We start from the raw sequence: 22,146 nt of genomic DNA, 5'->3' as shown, positions 1-22,146 counted from the left end.
GCCTATGGCAGTTGTGTCTATACTGAACATATACAGTCTTTCTGTCATTATTCTCTAAACCATCTATTTACATACAAATTATATATAAACAGATAATAAAAGTAAGGTAGAAATAATGTAAAGCATATGGGAAGATAAACATAGGTTTTATGCAAATAGTATGGCATTTTACATAGAGGACTCGAACATCTGCAAGTTTTGGTGTCAATGGGATCCTGGAAACATCTCCTATGGGTACTAGAGGATGATTTTACTTAGATGCTTAGAATGAAAACTATGTTTTGCTTGAAAAGGAGGCTGTTTTTTCAGATCTATGATTATTCCTGCAAAACTAAGTGCTATAAATTGAGCCAAGAGAGATGTGTTTATGGGTTTATGTATCTTCTGTTCTCACTATTCCCCAGAGAATGATTCCCCTGACTTTCAGGGATGCTGCTGACTTACGGCAAGTCTGAGGAACATGCCATACTACACAGCCAACCCATATCAGTGAGAATATTTTTCTGAGATTACCAGATTACTTTTCTCCTAACCTATTTTTTTCTGTTGCTGAGTAGATACTACCCAGCTTAGTACCGTCAAGCTCAGATTATTAGTCAAATGGATTGCCCAGCTCTTCAAGCTAATAAACATGTTATACTAAACACTGTTTTCATTCTGTCTTTTTTTCATATTGTGTAGGACTGAGCAGTGAGCCTAAATGTTCTTAAGAAAAACTCTTCTGACATTCAAGTTTGTCATAACAAGATTTAGATTTTAAATTTAGAATTCAAATTTTTCTTTCTGTGTCCTAGCCTATCATTTTAATTGGGAAAATGATTTCAACTTTTTTGTGAGGTGGGTGGGTGCTGGGAATTGAACCCAGGGCATTGTGTTTACAAGGCAAGAACTCTACCACAAAGCCACATCCTCAGCCCAGAAACCTTGTTATTTTAGTTTGATTGTCTCACAAATAATGATGTCGAATTATTTTGCTGTTTATTTTTATTCACTTACGTCTATGAAAAGTCAACTCTACTCACTTATTATATTTGTGTTTTTTTTCTTCTTTATATTCTTGCATTTTTCTGTTTTCTTTTTCCTTCCTTCCATTAGCCTTTTTTCTTTCTATTTCCTTTTAAAAACTTAAAGTGAAAGATTATATAATTCAAAGTGTACAATGCCAGTTTTTGAGACCAATACATATAGTGAATGGAAGAAATACTACTATGAAAGTAATTTATATATCCTTCTTCACATTGCTATTTGTTTTTTGTTTGTTTGTTTTTGGTGTGTGTGTGTGTGTGTGTGTGTGTGTGTGTGTGTGTGTGTGTGTGTGTGTGATATGAATAATATCCACAGTCCAAGAAAATTTCAAAGGCAGAATATCTTATTTTAACCATAGACCTGTACTGCAGCCTAACCTCTAGAACTGGTTCATCTTTCCTGACTGCAACTGCATACTTTGACCAAAATTTCTCCCCACTTCCCTCACTCTCCATCTCTTGGTAATGATTATTTATTCCCTGCTTCTATGAATTTGATATTATAAAATTCTACACGTAATGTGCATCCATCTGTGCAATATGTTTTTCTGTGTAGGGCTTATTTCACTCTGCATAATGTCTTTTCCTTATTTAGATTCCCCAAGTACCTTTAGTCCTTCTCATAGTGATTCTATTCCTAGTGCTGGGATAAGCCTTTATAATATCCTCCCTTGGGAGACTGGCCATTGAACCAGGTATCTACTAAGGGCACTGACTCCTGTGAATAGTGGAGTGTGAAGGAATGTAGTGGGATATGCAATACTCAGTTGCATCCAGCAGCAGCAGCAGCAGCAGCAGCAGCAGCAGCAGCAGCAGCAGCAGCACCAGCACCAGCACCAGCACCAGCACCAGCAGCAGCAGCAGCACCAGCACCAGCACCAGCACCAGCAGCAGCAGCACAACCTTCTGAGTTGGTGAGTCTCAAGGTAGAAACAGGAAAATTAACAGGAAGGAAAAAATAGGAGAGAGGGGGAATGTAGAAGCCTTATGTAGAAAAAAGAACTGCTTCAGTAGGACTGGTATAGTGGATGTTGTTCCTGCTAATGTACTTTGATCCTGGTCTAAGGAGCACTGACCCCAGATCATGATTTCTCTCAGCACTGAGACTGAGTTTCCTGTGACTTGTACACTGAGAGCATCTGTAGACTGAGACCTTTACTTTTATCATGGCTAGGAGAGCAAGGTTCTCTGCCTGGCAAGGTCAAAGGCATCTGTAAAGCAAGGCCACTTCTAATAGGCAGTCATAGCCAGACTTGGATCTTCTGCTGTCATCATGGTTGATTCAAGACCTGTGTGATCTTTTCAGAGTATAAATGACTTATGGAAGAGGCCATGTGGTTGTCTCTTCATTGATGCCCATGATAGTGTCACTACAGTTCCCTTTGTGAATGTTAGTCTGTGAATGAGCACAGGTGGAGCTGAGGTGCTGAAGATTAAAGCTAGGAATGGCGTGCACCCCTGTAATCTTAGTACTTGGAAGGCTGAGGCAGAAGGATCACCCTGAGTTCAATGCCATCCTGGGCTACATAAGCAAGTTCAAGGCCAGCCTGTACTACCTAGACAGACCCTGTCTCAAAAAAAGGAAAGTTAAATCAATGGTCCAGATGGCTAAAGATTCCCCTGATCTTAAGGCCTCAAAAGAGACTGAGGGAGGAGGGCTATCAAGGAATTTGAAAGGGATTGTAAAACAGAGATGAATGTATATTACTATCTGGCAGAAACTACCAGTACTGTTGGAGCTTTAAGAAGATTACATTTCTTCTCTGTATTAGTTAAATATTGGAAATATTTTTTACTCCTATCTTTCTCTGTCTCCTCAGTCTTTTTGATACTACGTTTTCTTGTAGCTCCCCCTCCTCAAATATATCCTTTTTTCTTTTGCAAGGCTTCTGTGTATATGTAGATCATAATCATTTTTTATTTGGACAATTCAGAAGTTTTCAAGAAGCTTGTATACATGCTATGATTTTGCAACACCAAGCAGAAACGCTGGAATGACACCTAGAATTTGAAGGCAAATTTATTTAACATTGGATGGGCACTGATAAGGAATCAATCCTTATAAAAATGTCAGACCTCAAAGGCCTCAGGAAGGAGGTTTTTATGTGCTTGTAAAGGAGGATATACAGCATAGCTTACTTGGCTGTCTTTGGTTTTTACAATATGCATCATAGTGACCAGTTATGCATTACGGTGACCAGCTGTTTCTTAGAGACAGAGGTGACCAAAAGTGTAACGGGAATGGTCACCTGTGCAACTGAAGTACGCTGGCTGGTGGGGGGCATTTCCTGCTACCATTTCACTTGATCCATGTACTATCATTTGAATGTTTGTGTCACAAGATTCATATGTTGAAATACTAACTACAAAGGCAATGTTATTAAGAGGTGGGGACTTGTATGATGACTAGATCATGGGGTTAAAGATTACAGTTAGTATCCTTACAAGAGTGACTGCAGAGACCCAGATAGCAACTTTTACCATGAGAAGATGTACCTGTGGACAAAGAAATGGCCCTTAATAAACAATAAATCTACTGGCATCTTCATCTTAAATATCCCAGTCTCTAGAACTGTGAAAAATAAATGTTTGTTAGGTTGTAAGCTGCCTAACTTATAGTATTTCACTATAGCAGCCCAGGTGAAATAAAGCACCATATTAATTCCCCATTTCGAATATTCTGTGGTTCCCTGCATTGCACATGATGGTGCTACCCTAGATATCTCAGAATCCTTACAAGGCTACCGATGCTTACCTAAAACACTGTCTCCTGAGTTTCTATGCTCTACCTCTCCCAAAAGTCCTCAGCATCTACCAGCTCCTAATGCCTCACCATTAATCACCACTTGGCACTTATATAGGGCCTACCATTCTTTGGACTGCAGTGCTCCAGTATACAATCTTGTATCTCCTTCTGTATCCTCTGATGCTGTTAGCTTTCCATGTCCCCTGACCTACTAGGACTTCAGGAAATGATAGTTCTTTTCCCTTCCCACAATAGCATTCTCTTTAAGAAATAAAATAATGAGTATAAAGACTCCCAAGATAAAACATGTCGTGGGGTGTGGCATGAAGCAAAAACAAAACAAAACAAAACAAAACGAATTTAGTAAACTAACTAACAACTAACTATAATTTTGGGAAAATTCAAAAGAGAAATGAAAAAACTCATTCCTAGGCTTCTTTTCAAAAACATCGGTTGTCATGTTATGAGTTGTACAACTGATCTTTGATATGAAACAGAACAAAAAGAGAAAATGTCTAGGTTTCTAGAGAGCAGACTCTCTGGAAAGTAACTGAATACAAAACAGAACAGAAATACTCCTCCACTCCCATGTCCATGAAATCAAGTAATTTCCTCCTACCTTAGAAGAAGAGGCCTCTTTACTCTGGGAAATGAACATTTTCTTTCATCCTACAACTTAAACATGCTGATGTAGTGGGGCGCACAATGGCTAGTTACTTTTTCTGTGGGAGATTTGACTCCATATTTTTCATTCCATTTCATTCCATTCCTTAAAGTACTTAACACATGTCATAGTTTTTGCCATACAGCTAGTACTCAATCTTAGTTCAAAGAACATAAATTTTATTTTATGAAAGAGTTGAGAGAACTAGATATAATATGCCTGTCAGTGTTTCATCTGAGAGTTTTCAATGATACCAAATTAATCATCTCCTGTCCTCTCTAGGACTTTTTTCAATTAACTATTTCTAATTCCTCCTAAAACAGCAACTAGCTTGAAACCTGTTAGTATAAACTTTGGACTTTAGTACATATTTAGGTTTTCCCTATTTTTATCATATGCCTATCCATCCTTTCTTTTTCTTTCTTTCTTTCTTTCTTTCTTTCTTTCTTTCTTTCTTTCTTTCTTTTTTCTTTCTTTCTTTCTTTCTTTCTTTCTTTCTTTCTTTCTTTCTTTCTTTTTCTTTCATTCTTTCTTTCTTTCTCCCTTTCTCCCTTCCTTCCTTCCTTCCTTCCTTCCTTCCTTCCTTCCTTCTTTCCTACAATTGAACTCAGGAACTTGAAATTGCCAGGCAGATACTTGTGCCACTGAGCTACACTCCTGGCCCCTCCTTTTATTTTATTTTTTCCCTAAAAATAAAAAGCATATTTTCATGGCCGACTTGAATATATTCTGGACCTATGATGTTTCTGGGCCTATTATATTTTGAATGATTGTATGAAAATTCTACCTGGATAATTTACAAACATCTCAACTACAAAACTGCAAATTTAGTTTTTTTTTATTTTAGAATCAAAAAAATGGATAAAAATGATACAGAATAAAAAAGAAATGGGAAATTAGCATTAGTTAATACATTGCATATTGTTATCTTAAGAGCAGTTGTTCAGATTACAAGATTTAGGCATAAAAATGACCAAACTATCTGACAATGAAACCACAAACTATTCTTTTTGATGAACAGAAATTAGTACTATCGTTATATTGTATATGTTTACATGCACACATGTATATATATGTATATGTATGAATATATATAATCTTTTCCCTTCTTTCTCTTCTCCTTTCCCTTATCCCAGTTATTCTTTCCTTTTGAGCTATTTTTTTTCCTATTCTTAAAATTTTGCATTTTCGGCACCCCTTTTTAATTTCTCAGTAAAGCTTTCATTCTTTCAGTTACACAGATTGAAGAACAGAAAGTCATCTCTTAACATTGTGACTTGAAATTCAAGACATTGTTTTGTAACAAGTAGTAAGTGCATACTTGGTCAATGAATAAATAACTGACCTTCAGATGCCTTTTCAAATTTATACCCTGACATGTGATTCTTACTGAGTTTGATTTTGGAATATCTCTTTAATCTGTTTTCTATGTCTATTTTAAAAATAGGAATGACTCAGTACAAAGAAGGGATTGCTAAGTAAGGGGCAGGCAGTGTTTGGTGCAAGTTCATAGATATAGGACAATTCAGAGAGCATTGCTGCCGCCTCACTCAGAGAGCTAGGAGCAGTCTTCAGGAAGGCTCTTCATAGCCCAACTAGAGCAGCACGTGTCAAGAAAGCCAGACAAGTGAGCTGAAGACAGCCATTCTCCTTTGTACTCCAGATGTGAAAGGTACATTTAGGTTAAACTCTTGATGATTGTGAAGCCTCCAAGTGTCTCTCAAATTTATGTTCTGGCGAAGACAGTATTTATCTTGTTTTATAAGTTTCAAAGTGCATTCTGTGGAACAGAGGGCTGGGCTTTCCTTGGGTTTAAATGGAGTCAGTTAGTAAGAGCTCTTCGATAGTTTTCCATTCTAAACACTAAATCAAGAACAGATGAAAGGGAGGAAGTGGAAAGAGGAAAGAAGGAAAGTAGGAAGGGACAGAGTAGCCTTAGTTAAGTGTGACCACTCAGGCTAGTGTGGAGGCTGAAAAGAAGAATGATAGCATTAACTCTAGCATCACAATTTATTGCTTCTCTAACCATGACCAAAGTAATGTACTCCCCTTATCTCCCATTCATTATCTGTAAAACTTGGAGAGCAATATAACTACTCTTCAGTACTTTTAAAAGAGAGGAAATAAAATAATGACTATAAAGCATTTGGCATAGTGCCTGGAACATGATGCATGTTCAAATGAATGCCAGTAATGATGATGGTGGTGACAGTGGTTCTTTTTCTTTCTTTCTTTTTATAAAATTTATTGCTGTAACTTAGATAGACTTAAGGATAACGTTCATCATAGGGAATTTGTACCTGTATATGATATATCTTGATTCCTCTTTCTTTCCCCATTGGTGACAGTGATTTTAAAACTTCACTGAGACATGTATGAACCTCCACAGGAATCCAAGATCTACCACATGTAGAATACACAGTCCTCCAGATAAGATCATCTGGATTTCCAGCTTGATTCAGGTAATTTCCACGACATCATCCAGCAACTACTCTACTGCTTTAGTCTCTGAATATCTCTTCATCTGCTTCCCCAACTTCCAGAGTTGGCAGCACTGGCTGTCCCTGCCCCTCGGCCTCCTCTTCCTCCTGGCCATGGGGGTCAATACTATTCTTCTGATCACCATCTAGATGGGCTCTCTGCATGAGCCCATGTACTGCGTGCTCAGTCTCCTTTCCCTGCTGGACATCATGCTCTGTCTCACTGCCATCCCCAAGGTCCTGGCCATCTTCTGGTTTGACAGTAAATACATCAGCTTCTCTGCCTACTTCCTTCAGATGTCCATCATGAATAGTTTCCTGACCATGGAGTCCTGCAAGTTCATGGTCATGGTCTATGATCACTATGTGGCCATCTGTCACTCTCTGCGGTACCCTTCCATCATCACTGGCCAGTTTGTGGCCAGGGCTGCCATTTTTGTTATAACTTGAAATGCCCTCTTTTCTCTTCCTGTTCCCATCATTTTTGCCAGATTAAGATATTGTGCAGGGAATGCCATCAAAACTGCATCTGTGCTAACTTGTCTGTGTCCAAACTGTCATGTAATGATATCGCCTTTAATAGGCTCTGCCAGTTGGTGGCAGCTTGGATGCTGCTGGGTTCAGATCTCATCCTTATTGTTCTTTCCTATTCATTTATCTTGAAAGTTGTGCTAAGGAGCAAGGCTGAGGGTGCTGTGATGAAAGCTCTGAACACATGTGGTTCCCATTTCATCCTCATCCTCTTCTTCAGCACAGTTCTACTGGTTCTGGTCATCACTAACTTGGCTAGGAAGAAAATTCCTCCAGATATCCCCATTCTGCTGAACATCCTGCACCACCTTATTCTACCAGCTGTGAACCCTATTGTTTATGGTATATGAACTAAGGAGATCAAGTAAGGAATCTAGAATCTCCTGAGGAGATTGTAAGAGGCATTTAGCTACCTTGATAACAGCTGTTTATAAAAACACAGGGAAATAGAGAATTAACTCTACATTGGAGATGAAATTAAAATATTAGATCCTGGAATGCATATTGATTTTTAAAATCACTACATACAGGCAACAATGAAAACAAATATTTGTGATTTTTCTGTTTCCTGTTATTTCAAAGGAAACTTTCATTTCTTGTAGTCCTTAATTACCCGAGAAATTTCTTCTCTCCACACTGAGGGTCTTGACAAGTCTTCAGTGGAGAAGAAATAGATAGAAAGTATGTAGAAATGCTTGATCAATAAAGAGACCAACTTTACATGATGTCTTTTGAAAGATTTTCCTGTTTCTGATTTTCAGCAAACATGGATTATTTTTCCAATCTTTGATTCAGTCTGGCAAAAGCCTGCTGGTTCTGTGCCATGAAGGATTGCTGGAGTGGAAGCACAGATGGTAAACCTAGAACTTTCAATCTTGTGGTTGATTGGATACCTCTGCTTTGGTCCCTTGGATGTATTTAGGTGTCCACTGGCTTTTCTAGTCCTCCTAGACCTGGTTATTTTAGTCAGGCTTTGAAAGGGAATAGATTTAACGCAGGATGCATAATTTACAGGATTCTTTTATAATATTCATCCAAAGAGTTAAATGCAAAAAGAATGCAGGAGATCTGTTGACACACTAGAGACCAAAAGAATCAGCTGAAGTCCTGGATCCCATGGCAGTGTCCTGAACGAGTCCAACTGAAGACCTAGAGCCCATAGGTGTTCCACAAATTCAGCTGGAGGCTTAGAGTCCATGACAATGTCTCATGAAAGTCTATATCAAAGATCTGCACTGGGAAGGTCAGTACTGGAAGCTAGAAAGTCTACACTAGTGAGCTGAAAGATTTGTGCCAGCAGGCTGAGGGATCTGCAATGGAGCCAGAAAGTGCTGCTTAAGGTAAGGACCAGAGCCCCCCTAAAGAGGACTGTAGCCATCCTCAGTGACACTGATGACCTGAGCTTCTCTGATGATAACAGTTGAGTTCCTATGAGGAAAACCAGCATGACAAGCTTCTCCAGGAGAATCCACAACGCACATCTTCTCCTCCATTTCTCCTTTTATGCTGTTGGCAGAAATCCTCAGGTGGACCTTCCACGCCCAGCACCATGCTGATTCAGTTCAGCTGGGTGTTACAAACTGACACAAATTGGTTAATCCACCACATCTGACTAAAATGTTTAGTCTGTATCACCTCTCTGGATACAACATTTCTTATTCTTTTATTCTACTAAAATTTTCTTTATTCAGACTTTTGTTTGCAAATAAGGGTGACAGTGTTATAGCTTTTTGGGGATTTGGGGAGGAGTTATATTGTTCAGAGTGTTACATATTTTTTCTTTGTTATCTTCTTTTCATCTTTGTAAATCTTCACTTTATCTCTTCCTTCCAGATTATAAGGAATTTAGTGTTTTTTAACCTGTGGTAGGCACCATCCTTGTCCCATCTTAACTGCCCATCCTGGGCTCAAATGAGCTGCTATGCTTTTTATTCCCCTATATGGCCGTTTGTGCCTCAACTTTCAATCTAAGTTGTGGTTAGTGAAGCTGTTCACATTTTTCCAGCCATGAAATCTCTAGGTTGCATTTTTTTGTTTCACAGAAAAGTGTGTTCCTCTATTTTTCAGTCTCCAGATTCATCATGCCACATACTAGTGTGATATCTCTGTGATGGGTAAACTTTTTCTGGATGTTTTTCATTTTTTTTTTGCTTTACAAATGCTAATTTATTTAATCTTCACAATATATGTTATGAGGAAAGTACCATCGTAATTTCACAAACAAGGAACAGAAAAGATATGTTTTTTTTGCCCCAGATTGCATAGCTAGTAGGTTATGGGACTGAGTAGATTCTCAGTTCTTTTATCCTCATTCTTTTTAATTGGCTATACAGATTAATGGGTTACATTTTGACAGATTCATATATGTGCACAATATACTTTGAACATTTTAATCTACTACCCTCCTTGCTCTGTCTTTTGCCTTAGTTTAATATTTTTGGGAAGGTTTAAATGTATATAATTTATTTTTCTTTATACACCCCAAACAGTGTCACTTGGATTGGCTTGGGAGGTACCTAGGGGATTAGTTAAGCACACTTCTGGGTGTGTCTGGTTAGGTCATGGAAGCCTGACACCTACTTCATTGGTGCTCTTTGATTGTGCTTCCTCAGAGGCATGAACTAAGCAATTTTTCTCTGTCTCTTCCTTCTAACCATGTTTCTGCCTAGGAGTCAGGCAGTCATGGACTGAATCCCCTGAAACCATGAGCCAAATTGGACATCTTTAAATTGAGGGGTGTCAAGTATTGTGTCCCAGTGTTGAGAAAGTGACTAACAGTCTCCATGGAATATTTTATAGTAGTTACCTGTTACTTTGTACAATAAAAATTAATATTTCAAGCCCATAATTTTTTCCACCCTATGTTTGACAGCTTTTCCAGTTAGGACATTCCACTTTGTTTTGTATAAGTTTAACTTTGCTTAATGATTTGTATGAAAATTTAGTACTTGTATTTTAACAATTTTAATTTTAACAAATCTAATACTTGTATAGTATTTTAACAAATTTTACATGCTACAGAATGTTCTACTATGGATTTTTTGTATTCTGTTCTAAAAATTGTTTTAGACTTATTCAAATTTTGTTTTCTCTGTCACTGTACCCAAAATAAACCTCTCATTATTTCCTTAACATTCTGTGTACCTGTTTTGTTGTCTCTAATCATTGGACACATTTTACATAGCATTCTATTACTAGTACCATTTGCTAAACCCAATGTTTCTTAGTAGGCTTAATTTACATGCCGTTTTCTACAAGTGGTCTTTCTCTTTCAGTTTTGTCTACTGTTATTACTACTTTTGCATCTTAAGTAGCTTTCTCTGACATTGTCATAAGCTTCTTTTAGCTTGAGAGTATTTTATTCATTTTTAAAATTATGAATGGTTATTTTTAATGTTCTTTATATTAGCATATTTGAGATAAAAATTTGTTGAACAAGATGCAACATTTTAAATGTTGCATATTAGATTTGGCCATGATGGGACTTAGGCAGCTTATTCACCTGCTTCTGGGTGAGTGTTCCTGGCGTGGACCAGGAAGAGAACCAGCACTCCTGAGATCTGGCCTTGGTGGAACTTAGGCAGCTTATTCACCCACCCTCTTGTAAGGAACCCTGGTGTGGGTCAGGAGGAGAACCAGTGGCTCCCATGAGCCTACGGTGCATGGGCTGAAAATCAAACACACCCCTCCCCTCCATAGCAACTGAGGATAGATGTCTCAACATCTTTTGGGAGAATGACCATGTGCAATATAGCAAATATGGAGGATTTCCTTCTATCTTCTGTTTGAAGGCAAAGATTGTTTTCACGGTTTTGTTTTGTTATGTTTGTTTTACTCTATTCAATACTCTCTTTCAATTGGTTTTATAATGTTCCATTTTTGGTTTGATTTCACTATACCTAACTGACTGGACAACTACTGTGAAGATAACAAGATATACCACAGTACCCATTACTACTATCCCTGTATCCTGCTGTGAAATTCTGTACCAGTTTCACTGCAATGTCTTGATTGGCCTTGTTATGTCTTGTTCTGTTGTATTTTTACTACCTTCAAAATAAAATTAAAAAAATAAAGGTGGATCTTGGCTGGGTATATAGCTCAGTGGCTAAGTTTCTGCATGGCAAGCATGAGGTCCTGAGTTCAAATCCTGGTACCAAAAAGTGAATCTCTTTCTTCTAGCACTTCAAGACTACTTGAAAGCAATGATCATGTCATATACTATCATGTATTCTTATAGCCCCTGACACAAAGCTTATTTCTAGCTAGCACTAAATGAACTTTTTAATAGTGAAGAGTAGAATTGCCATAGTCTGGATAATTGAAATTTGATTCTCTGTGGAACCAATTTGGTGAAATATTTCTAGTCAGTCTTTTTTTTTTTTTTTTTTTTTTTTTTTTTTGTAGTACTGGCAATTGAACTTATGATCTCGCACTTGCTAGGCAGGCACTTATGCTTGCTGCACTAAATCACTGGCCCTATGTCTAGTCAATTTGTATGAGCTTGGACTAAGTGGAGCTTTGGTTCCATTAACTTCAAAATGATGATAATGATTTAACAGTTTGTTATTTTAAGACTGAGTAAAATGTCAGAGGAAGGTTGAAGTAGAGAATTGCAAGGTGGGGTTAGATCTGGGTAATTTAGTCAGACCCTATGTGAAAATACAATATAAAGAGGTCTAGCGATATACCTCAGAGGTAAAACACCCCTGAGTCAACCCTCAGTATGGGAGAAAATGAATGAACTAATTGTGGAAATTTTTGTAGAGTATCTCAAATAAACATACATTAAATTTCATTCATATTGAATTATTATTTTTCCCCCAGATACACTGCTTCCTTGCTTCTCTTTGAATAGGATGCAGATCACTGCCAAACACCCATTTACTGTGAGCTAAATGATATCCATATCTATTGAGCCCTCCTCTGTCTGTATAGTCATTTTTATTACAATTTATTTTCTTGAGAAACCTTCTTGCTTAGGTATGAATTCTCACAGAGGCATGAAAAAAAATTTTGGTATCTCAAAAAACTGTCAGTTGGGCCTATTCTTTTTTTTTTATCTAGTGCTTTGCCTGCATACATCATGAACCTTCCCAAAGCATCCAGTCTGAAATACCACAGTGCTGCCTGTGGTGACATGGCTATGATACCACACCAGCACTCACATCATTTGAGACTACCCACCTTCTAATGTCACTTGCTTCCTTACTGAAATTCTGTCTACAGTCCTGTCTGATATACTGAGGAACCAAGACAGGTCCTAACACACTAATCATGAAATGGGAATCTGCTTTCCACTTCCAAGCAGCTGCCTAAATCTTAGACTTTGTGTGATGAGGAAGATCAGATTGGGTCTCAGCATCCTCTCTAACAAGTGGTCAGAATTGCATGCTCTTATCATCTTCTATGTCCAGTAAGAGATATTTCAATTGGTTTTATAATGTTCCATTTTTGGTTTGATTTCACTATACCTAATTGACTGGACAACTATTGTGAAGATAATTAGATATACTGCAGTACCTATTACTACTATCCCTGTATCCTGCTGTGAAATTCTGTACCAATTTCACTGCAATGTCTTGATTGGCTTTGTTATGTCTTGTTCTGTTGTTTATTCACTCTAATTTTCAGTTAAGCCATTATACTATGGATGGTAAGGGAAATGATGTGTCTCTGTCTCATTTTGGTATGCTGCTTGTAGGACAGTGATTTCCAATTACTGGGAAAAGTAGTGGGGTAATGAGGTTGGTGACTAGGTATGGTGTTAAAAACAGATGGGAGGGGATAAGTATTGGTATTCTGTGCCACAGGAGGATAAATATAATTAATCACAGTGCATTATATATTGCTAAATTGGTAGAGATGAGGATGTGGTATGTATTCACCATACAGAAGTTGCCTAAGTTTATTTTGGATATGCTCATTACCTTGAGCTGATCATTACCCAATACAGTACTCAATACATGAATGAAAACATCAATACTCAATGCATGAATGAAAACATCCCATTGTATTTCATAAATATGTATAAATGTTATGTGTAATCAAAATACAAAATCAACTTAAAAGGGATATAGACATTAAAAATCCATTAATACTTCCTTACTTAAAATGATTTCTGTCTTTTTGATTGTATGGTGGTGTGAAAGCATGGTGGTATTCACTATGCATATAGTAGAAACTATATTTCAACTTTCAGTTTTGGTCTTTTGTGGCCTGGTGGTCCATGGTGTGACACCTTCTTGGGATGTCAGGCTACAACAGTGAACTATAGTTTCCATTCAATAAGCAATGCCTAGGTAAACAAGTACCAGTACCAGAAAACATGTGATGTTGCTAAACTATGACATTTGATAGATTAGGTACATTAAAATATATTTTCAATTTTACAATATTTTCAGGTTAAGATGGTAGTAGCAAGCAATCCACTGAAAGTAAAGGAGCATCTGTATTGAATGCCTATTTAGATATATTTTTCTAAGGATACTCCTAATGTCTAAAATTCTCTCTGTACTATTCTAGACATTTGTTTTCTTTTTTTAATTTTATTTTTAATTCAGAAGGGCAAATGCTTTAATGCATTAAGCAAAGTTTTACATAAAATCTGAAACCTAGTGTTCATCTCTGTCCTAACTGCTAAAAAAATGCATGATTCCATGAGCCTCACACTGTTGGACCCCAAGTCGTGGGCAGTGCAGGTCTGGGGTATGCTTGCCTTTGTTCTCTGCACTGAACATTTGTTCTTTCAGCACTCGCTCCAGCTTCACAGCACAGTCAGCAAACTTCTGGATCCTCTCAGACAGCTTCTCCATGGCCATCTGGTTCCAATTGTACAGCCAATGGAAAGATTTCTCATCCAGGTGTATCTTCTCCAAATCACTGCCCTGGGCTGCCATGGGCACTGGTGCCAGCTTGCTGATGTCCACAAGTAGCTCCCCCAGGAGCCTGGGTGAGAGATGAGGCAGTTGCAGCCCACCAGTGCCTTAACTCACCCATGTTGGCTATGGAGGCACCCAAGATGATGATCTTGTTACCAAACTTCTGTAGTAGTTGCAGATTTTGATGGTACTCTTGACCCCAGAATCCTCCAAGGGCTCCTATGATTTCTTGTGTGTGTTTGCCACATGTGAGGCCAGGATACGATCGATGTAGGGCAGGCAAGTGTGATGCCTGTCTGGAAGAAGGTGGCAGCCTGGTATAAGGAGATGAGCAACCTCATGTTAATAAGGAAAGTCAGGACCTTAAACATCTGATACATTTTGTATCCCACTAACTCCTTTAGTTTTAAATTAGGGAGGCAATCCACTATACATCTGAGTGGTTCTGAACCTTTTTTACCCCTGAGCTTGGTCTTAAGTTGTATCCATTTACTTACAAGAGCCTCAAGGTTTTCCTTCCTTGCAGCTGAGTAGTTCTCCATTGTATAAAAGTGTTATACCTTTCCAATCAATCAGCAGGTGATGGGTGAGCCACCCCCAATTTTTTTCTGGCTCCCTGTCACATAGAGCATTATTTTCTCATCTTTGACCTTCAGTCCATCAACCTTCTTTCGGGTTAAATATATTTCTTATATAGAGCATCTTGATGGACCCTATCTCCTGATCCACTCTGCCTGTGTTTCTTTTTATTAGTGTAGTGAGACCATCTATGTTAGCAATTATGGCCAATCTTCCCTGCCTCATCTCTGCCACGCTATTTTTCTGCTGTTAGTTGTCTACTTTTCCCCTTCATTCCATTCATTGTCTGCCCCATTTAGTAAGCCTGTTGCTGTTCTTGAAACCATGGTCTTTTTTTTCTCTCTGTCTAGAATGTCCTTCAGTATTTTTTGTAGGGTTGAATTGGTGGTCATGAACTCCCCCAGTTCCTCTTTATCATGGAACCATCTTGTTTCTCCATTAGTTTTGAGAGACAGTTTTTCAGGGTACATCAATCTGGGTTGGAGGTTATTTTCTTTCAAGGCTTGGAATACTTTGCTCCAAGCTTTTCTTGATTTGATGGTTTGTGTTGAGAAGTGTGTCTTGATTCTGATGGATTTTCCTTTATAGGTGATCTGTTTCTTTTCTCTTTTAATATTCTGTTCTTATAATGAATTTCTGGGATCTTGATTATTATATGTCTGGGTGTAGATCTGGTTTGGTTATAGCTGGCTAGAGTGCTCTATGCTTCATATATCTGAATGTCAGATATATTTCCAAGCATATTTCCTATGCTTGGAAAGTTTTCCTTAATTATTTCTGTGAATAGCCTTTGTATTTCATTTGTGTTTATTCCTGCTTCTTTGCTCACATTTTTTATTCTTAAGTTACAGATCCTCTTGTCATCTTCTAGCCTTTATATTGTTACTTCCTGGTTCCTTGTTATTTCTTCTGGACAAGTGGATTATGGGGACTTCCTGTATTGACTATGATTACTCTGAAGCTGGCTAGGAGTTGCTGCCCTTCCAGTCTACTGAAGACCACTGAAGTACAAGCAGGGACGGGGCAGGCTGGTCTCTCCCTTCAGAGCTGGTCAAGCACAGGGAGTCTTCACCACATTAGTGTGTGCCATGTGGATGGGGCTGGTTAAGTGTAACTTCAGGGAGACCTTGTCCTTGGCTCTTCGGTTGTGCACAGGGGTGGGACACAGTCCATGCAATTCTCACCAATATGCTCTACACTAGGAGTGGCAGAATGAAGCTGCAGCAGTTCTGGTTCCAGGTTTATCTTGCCCAACTCCAAATGTCACCCGGGCAGTCACTTACTCCTATGGGAGGACTGAGTTCCCTACACTCACTGCAAGCTGGTACAGATCTCCAAATGAAGTGCTGTTCTCATTCCACCACTCCCCTCCATGCCCACATCCTCCCACTGAGGCCCTCAGGTTTGCCAACCCCCAACTTCACCACGGTCATGTGTCTTCAGATTCCAGTGGCATTTCATACACAATGGGACTGGCTCTGGTCAGAGTGTCTCTGGCTATAGTCTTCTGTCCTCGATTTTCTTTTCTTTTCCCTGCTCCCCTTTAGTTTCTTCATGGGTCAAGAGGATCTGTCTCCTTCCACCCGGTCTTCTCCAGGATGTTTTATTCCAGCACCTGAGCTGTTTCTCTCAGAGAGACTCTTTATCTTGCTACTTGTTGATCTTCCATCTTCCCAGCTCTCCCCCACTATAGCACTTCTAACATCAGAACATAACACATTTCATTTTTTGTAAAATTCTGCTTTGCATGACCTAGAAGCAGCCCAATACAATTTAAAATTATAGTATAAAATCTTTCCTGCTCTACTATTTGTTGCCAGATTTCAGAGTACATAACTTTTCTGGGTCATAACCTACTAATAAAAGTTGAGTCTCTCCACTTTTGTAAGTGCCATTTGCCTTCCTGTGTAACTAGTAAGGATGATTCTGCTAAGGTAATTTTGCAGTAGACACCACACTGCTCTTCCCGCTCCCTTCCAGCATGGATTCCATCCAAGGTGGATGCCAACTTGATGAGAATACTGTCCTTGCTGATTCCAGCATCCTTGTATGGTTCAGTGAGGAGCCTGGCTTAAGTCTTTTGTCCTTGTCAAAAATAGAGTCTTGCATCTACTTCTATGGATACATGGCCTGAAATCTTCTTTAGTGTTTCTGTTCCAAACAACAGGAAAAGCTTATTAATAGCATTTTAATTTATGCTTGTTTCTGTTTTTGGCATTTGTAATCTGGTTTTCTCCTGACATGCCTCACTTCTTTCCACAGGTGACAGCCTCCCCCACCAGCCCTTGGAAAATGGCATCTGTGCTGCAGCCAGGATCAGGGATGGTTTCTTGGGGCTTGTACTCATTGATAGTGTGGAAATTGCCTATGTTGGCTACCAATGTGGTAAACTACTTGGCTGGTCCAGCGCTAACTCCATCATCTGGCACTTCACTGGGCAGACCTGGCAAGGCATGGTGGCAGCAGCAGCACCAGGAATGTGAGAGCCCAGAATGCCTTGTGAGGGTACAGTATACCCTATATGGCTGCAGACATTGTTTTCAAATGTAAATGCTCTTTGTTTAGGGTGCCCAAAGTCTCCTTGATTTTCCTCAGCTTTTTCCCTTCTTCCATTACCCCCCTCCCCCAAAGAATTTGAAATCCCCATTCCAGGAGAATGAACCCTGTGCTCCAGGTTCACTACTAAATGTGGCCTTGGTGGCCGTGTCGGGGACAGACAGAGTAGAGTTTAAGCTTTTGTAACTTCTGATAGGCTGGGAGAGTTGGTGCATTAAATAGTCATAAGTGCCAGTTAAACACCAATATTACTGAACCACCAGGTCAGGAAAATTATGGGGGAATTGTAGAGACTCAAGTGTCTAACATAAGCAGGAAAAAGACATTTTCTGGTAGAACTACAGTGGATGTGATTTTCAGATTCAATTTCTGCCAATTTCCTCCAATATGATGCATTCTTACTTTCGTGTTGGGCAAAAACCTTGAATGTGGCTAGTATACTTCCCATTTAGAAAAACTGATATTTTAGGGTGAGTTTTAAAATTACATCTATACTCTTAGTATTGTCTAAACTAAGCCAAAGATCACGAGACTATTGCTGAGTTTATCATATTATTTGCAATTCAGCCTCCCTAGAGAAGTTTGCCCTGGTGGTGCCAGATGAGCTAAGACTAGTAATCCCAACTCCCATGATTATCCCCTCCTGGGTTCCCATCTCACCTTGTCTTTCAGCCCTCTGTCCTGCTTTTCTGGCTGGAACAAAAAAGGCCTGTAATAGAAAATTCTGTAGCATATAAAATTTATATCCTTTCCACTGTTCAAGCCACCAGGTTTCCTAGAAGAGCTAATTCTTTACTTTGGGTTTGGAGCTAAGTAATTCTTTACCTTTGGCTCATTGATCAAGGAAAAAGAAGGTAATAGCCAACTGGAAACAATACTGATGACTTTAGAGAAATAGATTAAGATTACAAGAATCTGTCCACAGGTAAGTTTGAATGATTCAACTTAAGAGGAGAGGGTTTTATTTCAATTTATATCCGAAGCTACAGTTACTTTGTAATTTTGCACTTTGAAACTTCATTCTTTTGATAACCTTTATTAATAACTCTAGTTCAAGTGTTTAAATATGATGCTCTTATTAGCATATTTGGACATATTGAGCAATGCCATTCTTTACTGAATACAGAATTTGATGATGATGATAATAATAATAATAATTCAATTGGTTTAAAGGAAAAGTGAAGGAAAAATACTATCTAATCTGAGTCTGGGAGGCTGAAATGTTGGCTGTTGGTTCCTGGTTTAGGCCTCAGTGATGAACTAAGCTGGGACTTGGGATGTGTTGTTTATCTCCATCCTTGATGAAACATTCTCATTCTGAAGTCTAGAAGATTAATTGACTAAGGTATCCCTAAAAGAAGCTTGATAGTGTTGAAGAAAAGGGGAATACTATAATTTTCAGTTTATTCAGAAATGCAACCAAATGAAAGAAGTACCACATACAAATCAAGAGTTGTTTATACCATGTGCCCAGCACTAAAATTAAACTTATAGATAAAACAAAATAAAAAGATAAGTCTCCAGTTTCCAATACCTACAGACCTGTTGCATCCAATAAGGAATCAGTTGCTACTTGAAATGTGGGTTGCCCAAATGGCAATGTGCAGTAAGTGTAAATTCCCATCTGACTTTCAAGATTTAGAACAAGAAAAACAGTGTAAAATAATTCTTTGCATTTAGAATATTGTTTAAACAATAAAAAAGTGTGTTGGCTATATTGTGCAAAGGAACACATATTATTAAAACTAAGTCTGCTTTTTCCCTTTTCCATTTTTAAGCTGGTCATTACAAATTTAAAATTACCCATATGACTTCCACTTTAGCTCAAGACATTTATAGTGTTGCTATGCATCATGTGGATAGTGATGAAATATTAGGCAAAGCAAGAGGATACATTTATTTCTTTCAGTCTAAAAATTTGCCCTCAGATATTCACACTTAAATCTCATTTTTGAGAAGGTGGTTTTTGGTTTTCTTTCAGAAAACAGAGAAAAACCAACTGTAAGAGACCTGAGAGCTCATTAGGACCCCTTTCATTATTGCTTTGAAAATGGCTGAATCTAGCTTTTTTCTGAGCATTGAAACAGTATTCCTGGGGCTTATCAGCCATTGTTCAGAGACCAGCCTTAACCTGAAAACTGATACAAAGTTTAGTTCATTAAATTTATTCATAACTGATTATGGTACATGAGGCCAGACACACATGAGAAACTTTTTAGTTCAGGGATCTTGTTTCTGATCTCAACCTTATTTTGTGACTGATAGAATGGAAAAATTCACATGGAATTAGCTGCTATTTTCACTCTCTTTTGAGACGGTCTCACTAAACCCAGCAATACCCTTGCCTCAGCCTCCAAGTGCTAGATTATAAGTGTTCAGGGTCATGTTTGACTATTCTCACTCTTTAGAATAAGGCAGTTGGATCAAAAATTGCTGACTCATGAGATTCCTGTTGCTCATCTCAATTACTTGTTTAAAAAGTGAGGAGATTTTTTTTCACATATTCTTATTACAAGCTCTGTTCCTTAGATGTCACTGAGGTCCTTTTTCCTATAGAGGCAGTAGTCATAACTATAAGGAAGACTTCAATTACTGTCTGGTGATACACTTAGGTCTGATTTTTCCTTCACCTATTTATTCTTCTCCTGGAAGAAGAGCAGCAATGGCTGATGTATTTTAGTAGCAAAGCCTGTGTAAATATTTTTGTTTATACAAGTAGAAAAAGTAGTGACAGAAAGCTTCAGCCGTGATTTTAGACTTAACAGTATGAAGCCATGATTCCACCACAGTGACTTTAATAAAATGAATGTACTTACCTCTGCATTGTTTTTTTGCCTTGAAATTGTAATAAAAAGGTATACTCTTGTAAAAAGGATGGTAATGTAATTTATGAATCAAGTTGCATAAAAACAAGTTAAAAGTAGATTAAACAGGAATTATCCCAGACAAACCAGGAAATAGTCTTTCAATTCTTCTTGCATAGCATTTAACAGAATGGATGGTTTTGTAACTATAAAACTCATATAACATTGTTGGGTACCTATTACTATTTTTAAGTGATTCTTGGAAAGTGAATTACTCATGGGTATTCTTGTTATATAGATGAATTTATTCCTACTCTATGTACCAAGGTTTGCTGCAGTGTCAGTTCTTATCAGAAAACACTACATGGCATCAGAAACCAACAGTTCCTCTCTGCCAGTCTCTGAATTCCTCCTCATCTGCTTCCCTAATTTCCAGACCTGGCAGCACTGGCTGTCCCTGCCCCTTGGCCTCCTCTTCCTCCTGGCCATGGGGGCCAATACGATTCTTCTCATCACCATCCGGATGGAGGCCTCTCTGCATGAGCCCATGTACTACCTGCTCAGTCTCCTCTCCCTGCTGGACATTGTGCTCTGCCTCACTGTCATCCCCAAGGTCCTGGCCATCTTCTGGTTTGACAGCAAATCCATCAGCTTCTCTGCCTGTTTCCTCCAGATGTTCATCATGAACAGTTTCCTGACCATGGAGTCCTGCACCTTCATGGTCATGGCCTATGATCGCTATGTGGCCATCTGTCACCCTCTGCGGTACCCTTCCATCATCACTGGCCAGTTTGTGGCCAGAGCTGCCATCTTTATTGTGGCCCGGAATGGCCTTCTTACTATGCCCATCCCCATACTTTCTTCCCGACTGAGATACTGCACAAGGGTCATCAAGAACTGCATCTGCACTAACATGTCTGTTTCCAGACTCTCTTGTGAGGACATCACCTTCAATCAACTCTATCAGTTTGTCACAGGTTGGATACTTCTGGGCTCTGATCTCATCCTTATTATTCTTTCTTATTCCTTTATCCTGAAAGCTGTGCTACAGATCAAGGTGGAAGGAGCCATAGTCAAAGCTCTAAGCACTTGTGGTTCCCACTTCATCCTCATCCTCTTCTTTAGCACAGTTCTACTGGTTCTGGTCATCACTAACTTGGCTAGGAAAAGAATTCCTCCAGATGTCCCCATCCTGCTCAACATCCTGCACCACCTTATTCCTCCAGCTCTGAACCCCATCGTTTATGGTGTGAGAACCAAGGAGATTAAGCAGGGAATCCAGAAACTGATGATTAGGTTGTAAGCTATAAATTGTTAATAGGAAACAATTTTCATGCTACATAGGACATTTAAATAGTTGATATAAGGATGAATTTGGATATTGATTTCTTCAATGCTAATCACTGGATATTCACATCTAAGCTCATTTTCTGTTTCTTTGACTGGAACTTTAGCTTTGGCATTCTGGAATTACCTGCAGGTTTTTCCAGGAACAGGGGTTGTCAATCTGTAAACCTATAGGTTTGTAAACCTACAATTAAAGAGCTATGAATGATATGGTATGTGAAAAATACGTATTATTCCAATAATTTTAAGTGCTTCTAAATTGCCTAAATTGTTATACACACATACACACACACACACACACACACACACACGCACACACACATGCACACACACACGCACACTCACTGTGAATTCTCTTGATTCTCCCTAACATAGTTCAACCTGGTTTTGTCCCTTGAATGAGTCTCTTGGGAAGTTGCAAAAATCAACTCCAGAATTTTTGTTTTACATAGCATGAGTGATGTGTGGCATTCACTGTCTCTTCTTTCCTTGAAGATCTGACTGACACTTTAATGCTACTTCTCTGGAGTATG

At 38.6% G+C, this 22,146-nt stretch overlaps 1 protein-coding gene and 2 pseudogenes across 1 annotated transcript; 2 read left to right on the top strand and 1 right to left on the bottom strand.

Moving 5' to 3' along the window:
• Positions 1-7,065: 7,065 nt before the first annotated feature.
• On the top strand, positions 7,066-7,796 carry LOC100721687 (olfactory receptor 56A4-like; annotated as a pseudogene).
• Positions 7,797-14,078: 6,282 nt separating this feature from the next.
• On the bottom strand, positions 14,079-17,553 carry LOC100721970 (transaldolase-like; annotated as a pseudogene).
• A 3,065-nt stretch (positions 17,554-20,618) lies between these two features.
• LOC100722239 (olfactory receptor 56A4) lies at positions 20,619-21,569 on the top strand. Its single transcript, XM_003465324.3, has one exon. The coding sequence runs from the start codon at positions 20,631-20,633 to the stop codon at positions 21,567-21,569; it is 939 nt and encodes a 312-aa protein (XP_003465372.2). The 5' UTR covers positions 20,619-20,630.
• Positions 21,570-22,146: the final 577 nt, after the last annotated feature.

The sequence above is a fragment of the Cavia porcellus genome, unplaced genomic scaffold (genome assembly GCF_034190915.1).
Source record: "Cavia porcellus strain 051 isolate PalLab524CR breed Dunkin Hartley unplaced genomic scaffold, mCavPor4.1 scaffold_9, whole genome shotgun sequence".
NCBI lineage: Eukaryota > Metazoa > Chordata > Mammalia > Rodentia > Caviidae > Cavia > Cavia porcellus.
The sequence above is the reverse complement of the archived record's forward strand: the minus strand, read 5'-3'. Positions and strand labels throughout refer to the sequence as shown.

Coding starts and splice junctions, on each gene's coding strand:
- LOC100722239 (XM_003465324.3), top strand. CDS start 20,631: ATGGCATCAGAAACCAACAGTTCCTCTCTGCCAGTCTCTGAATTCCTC.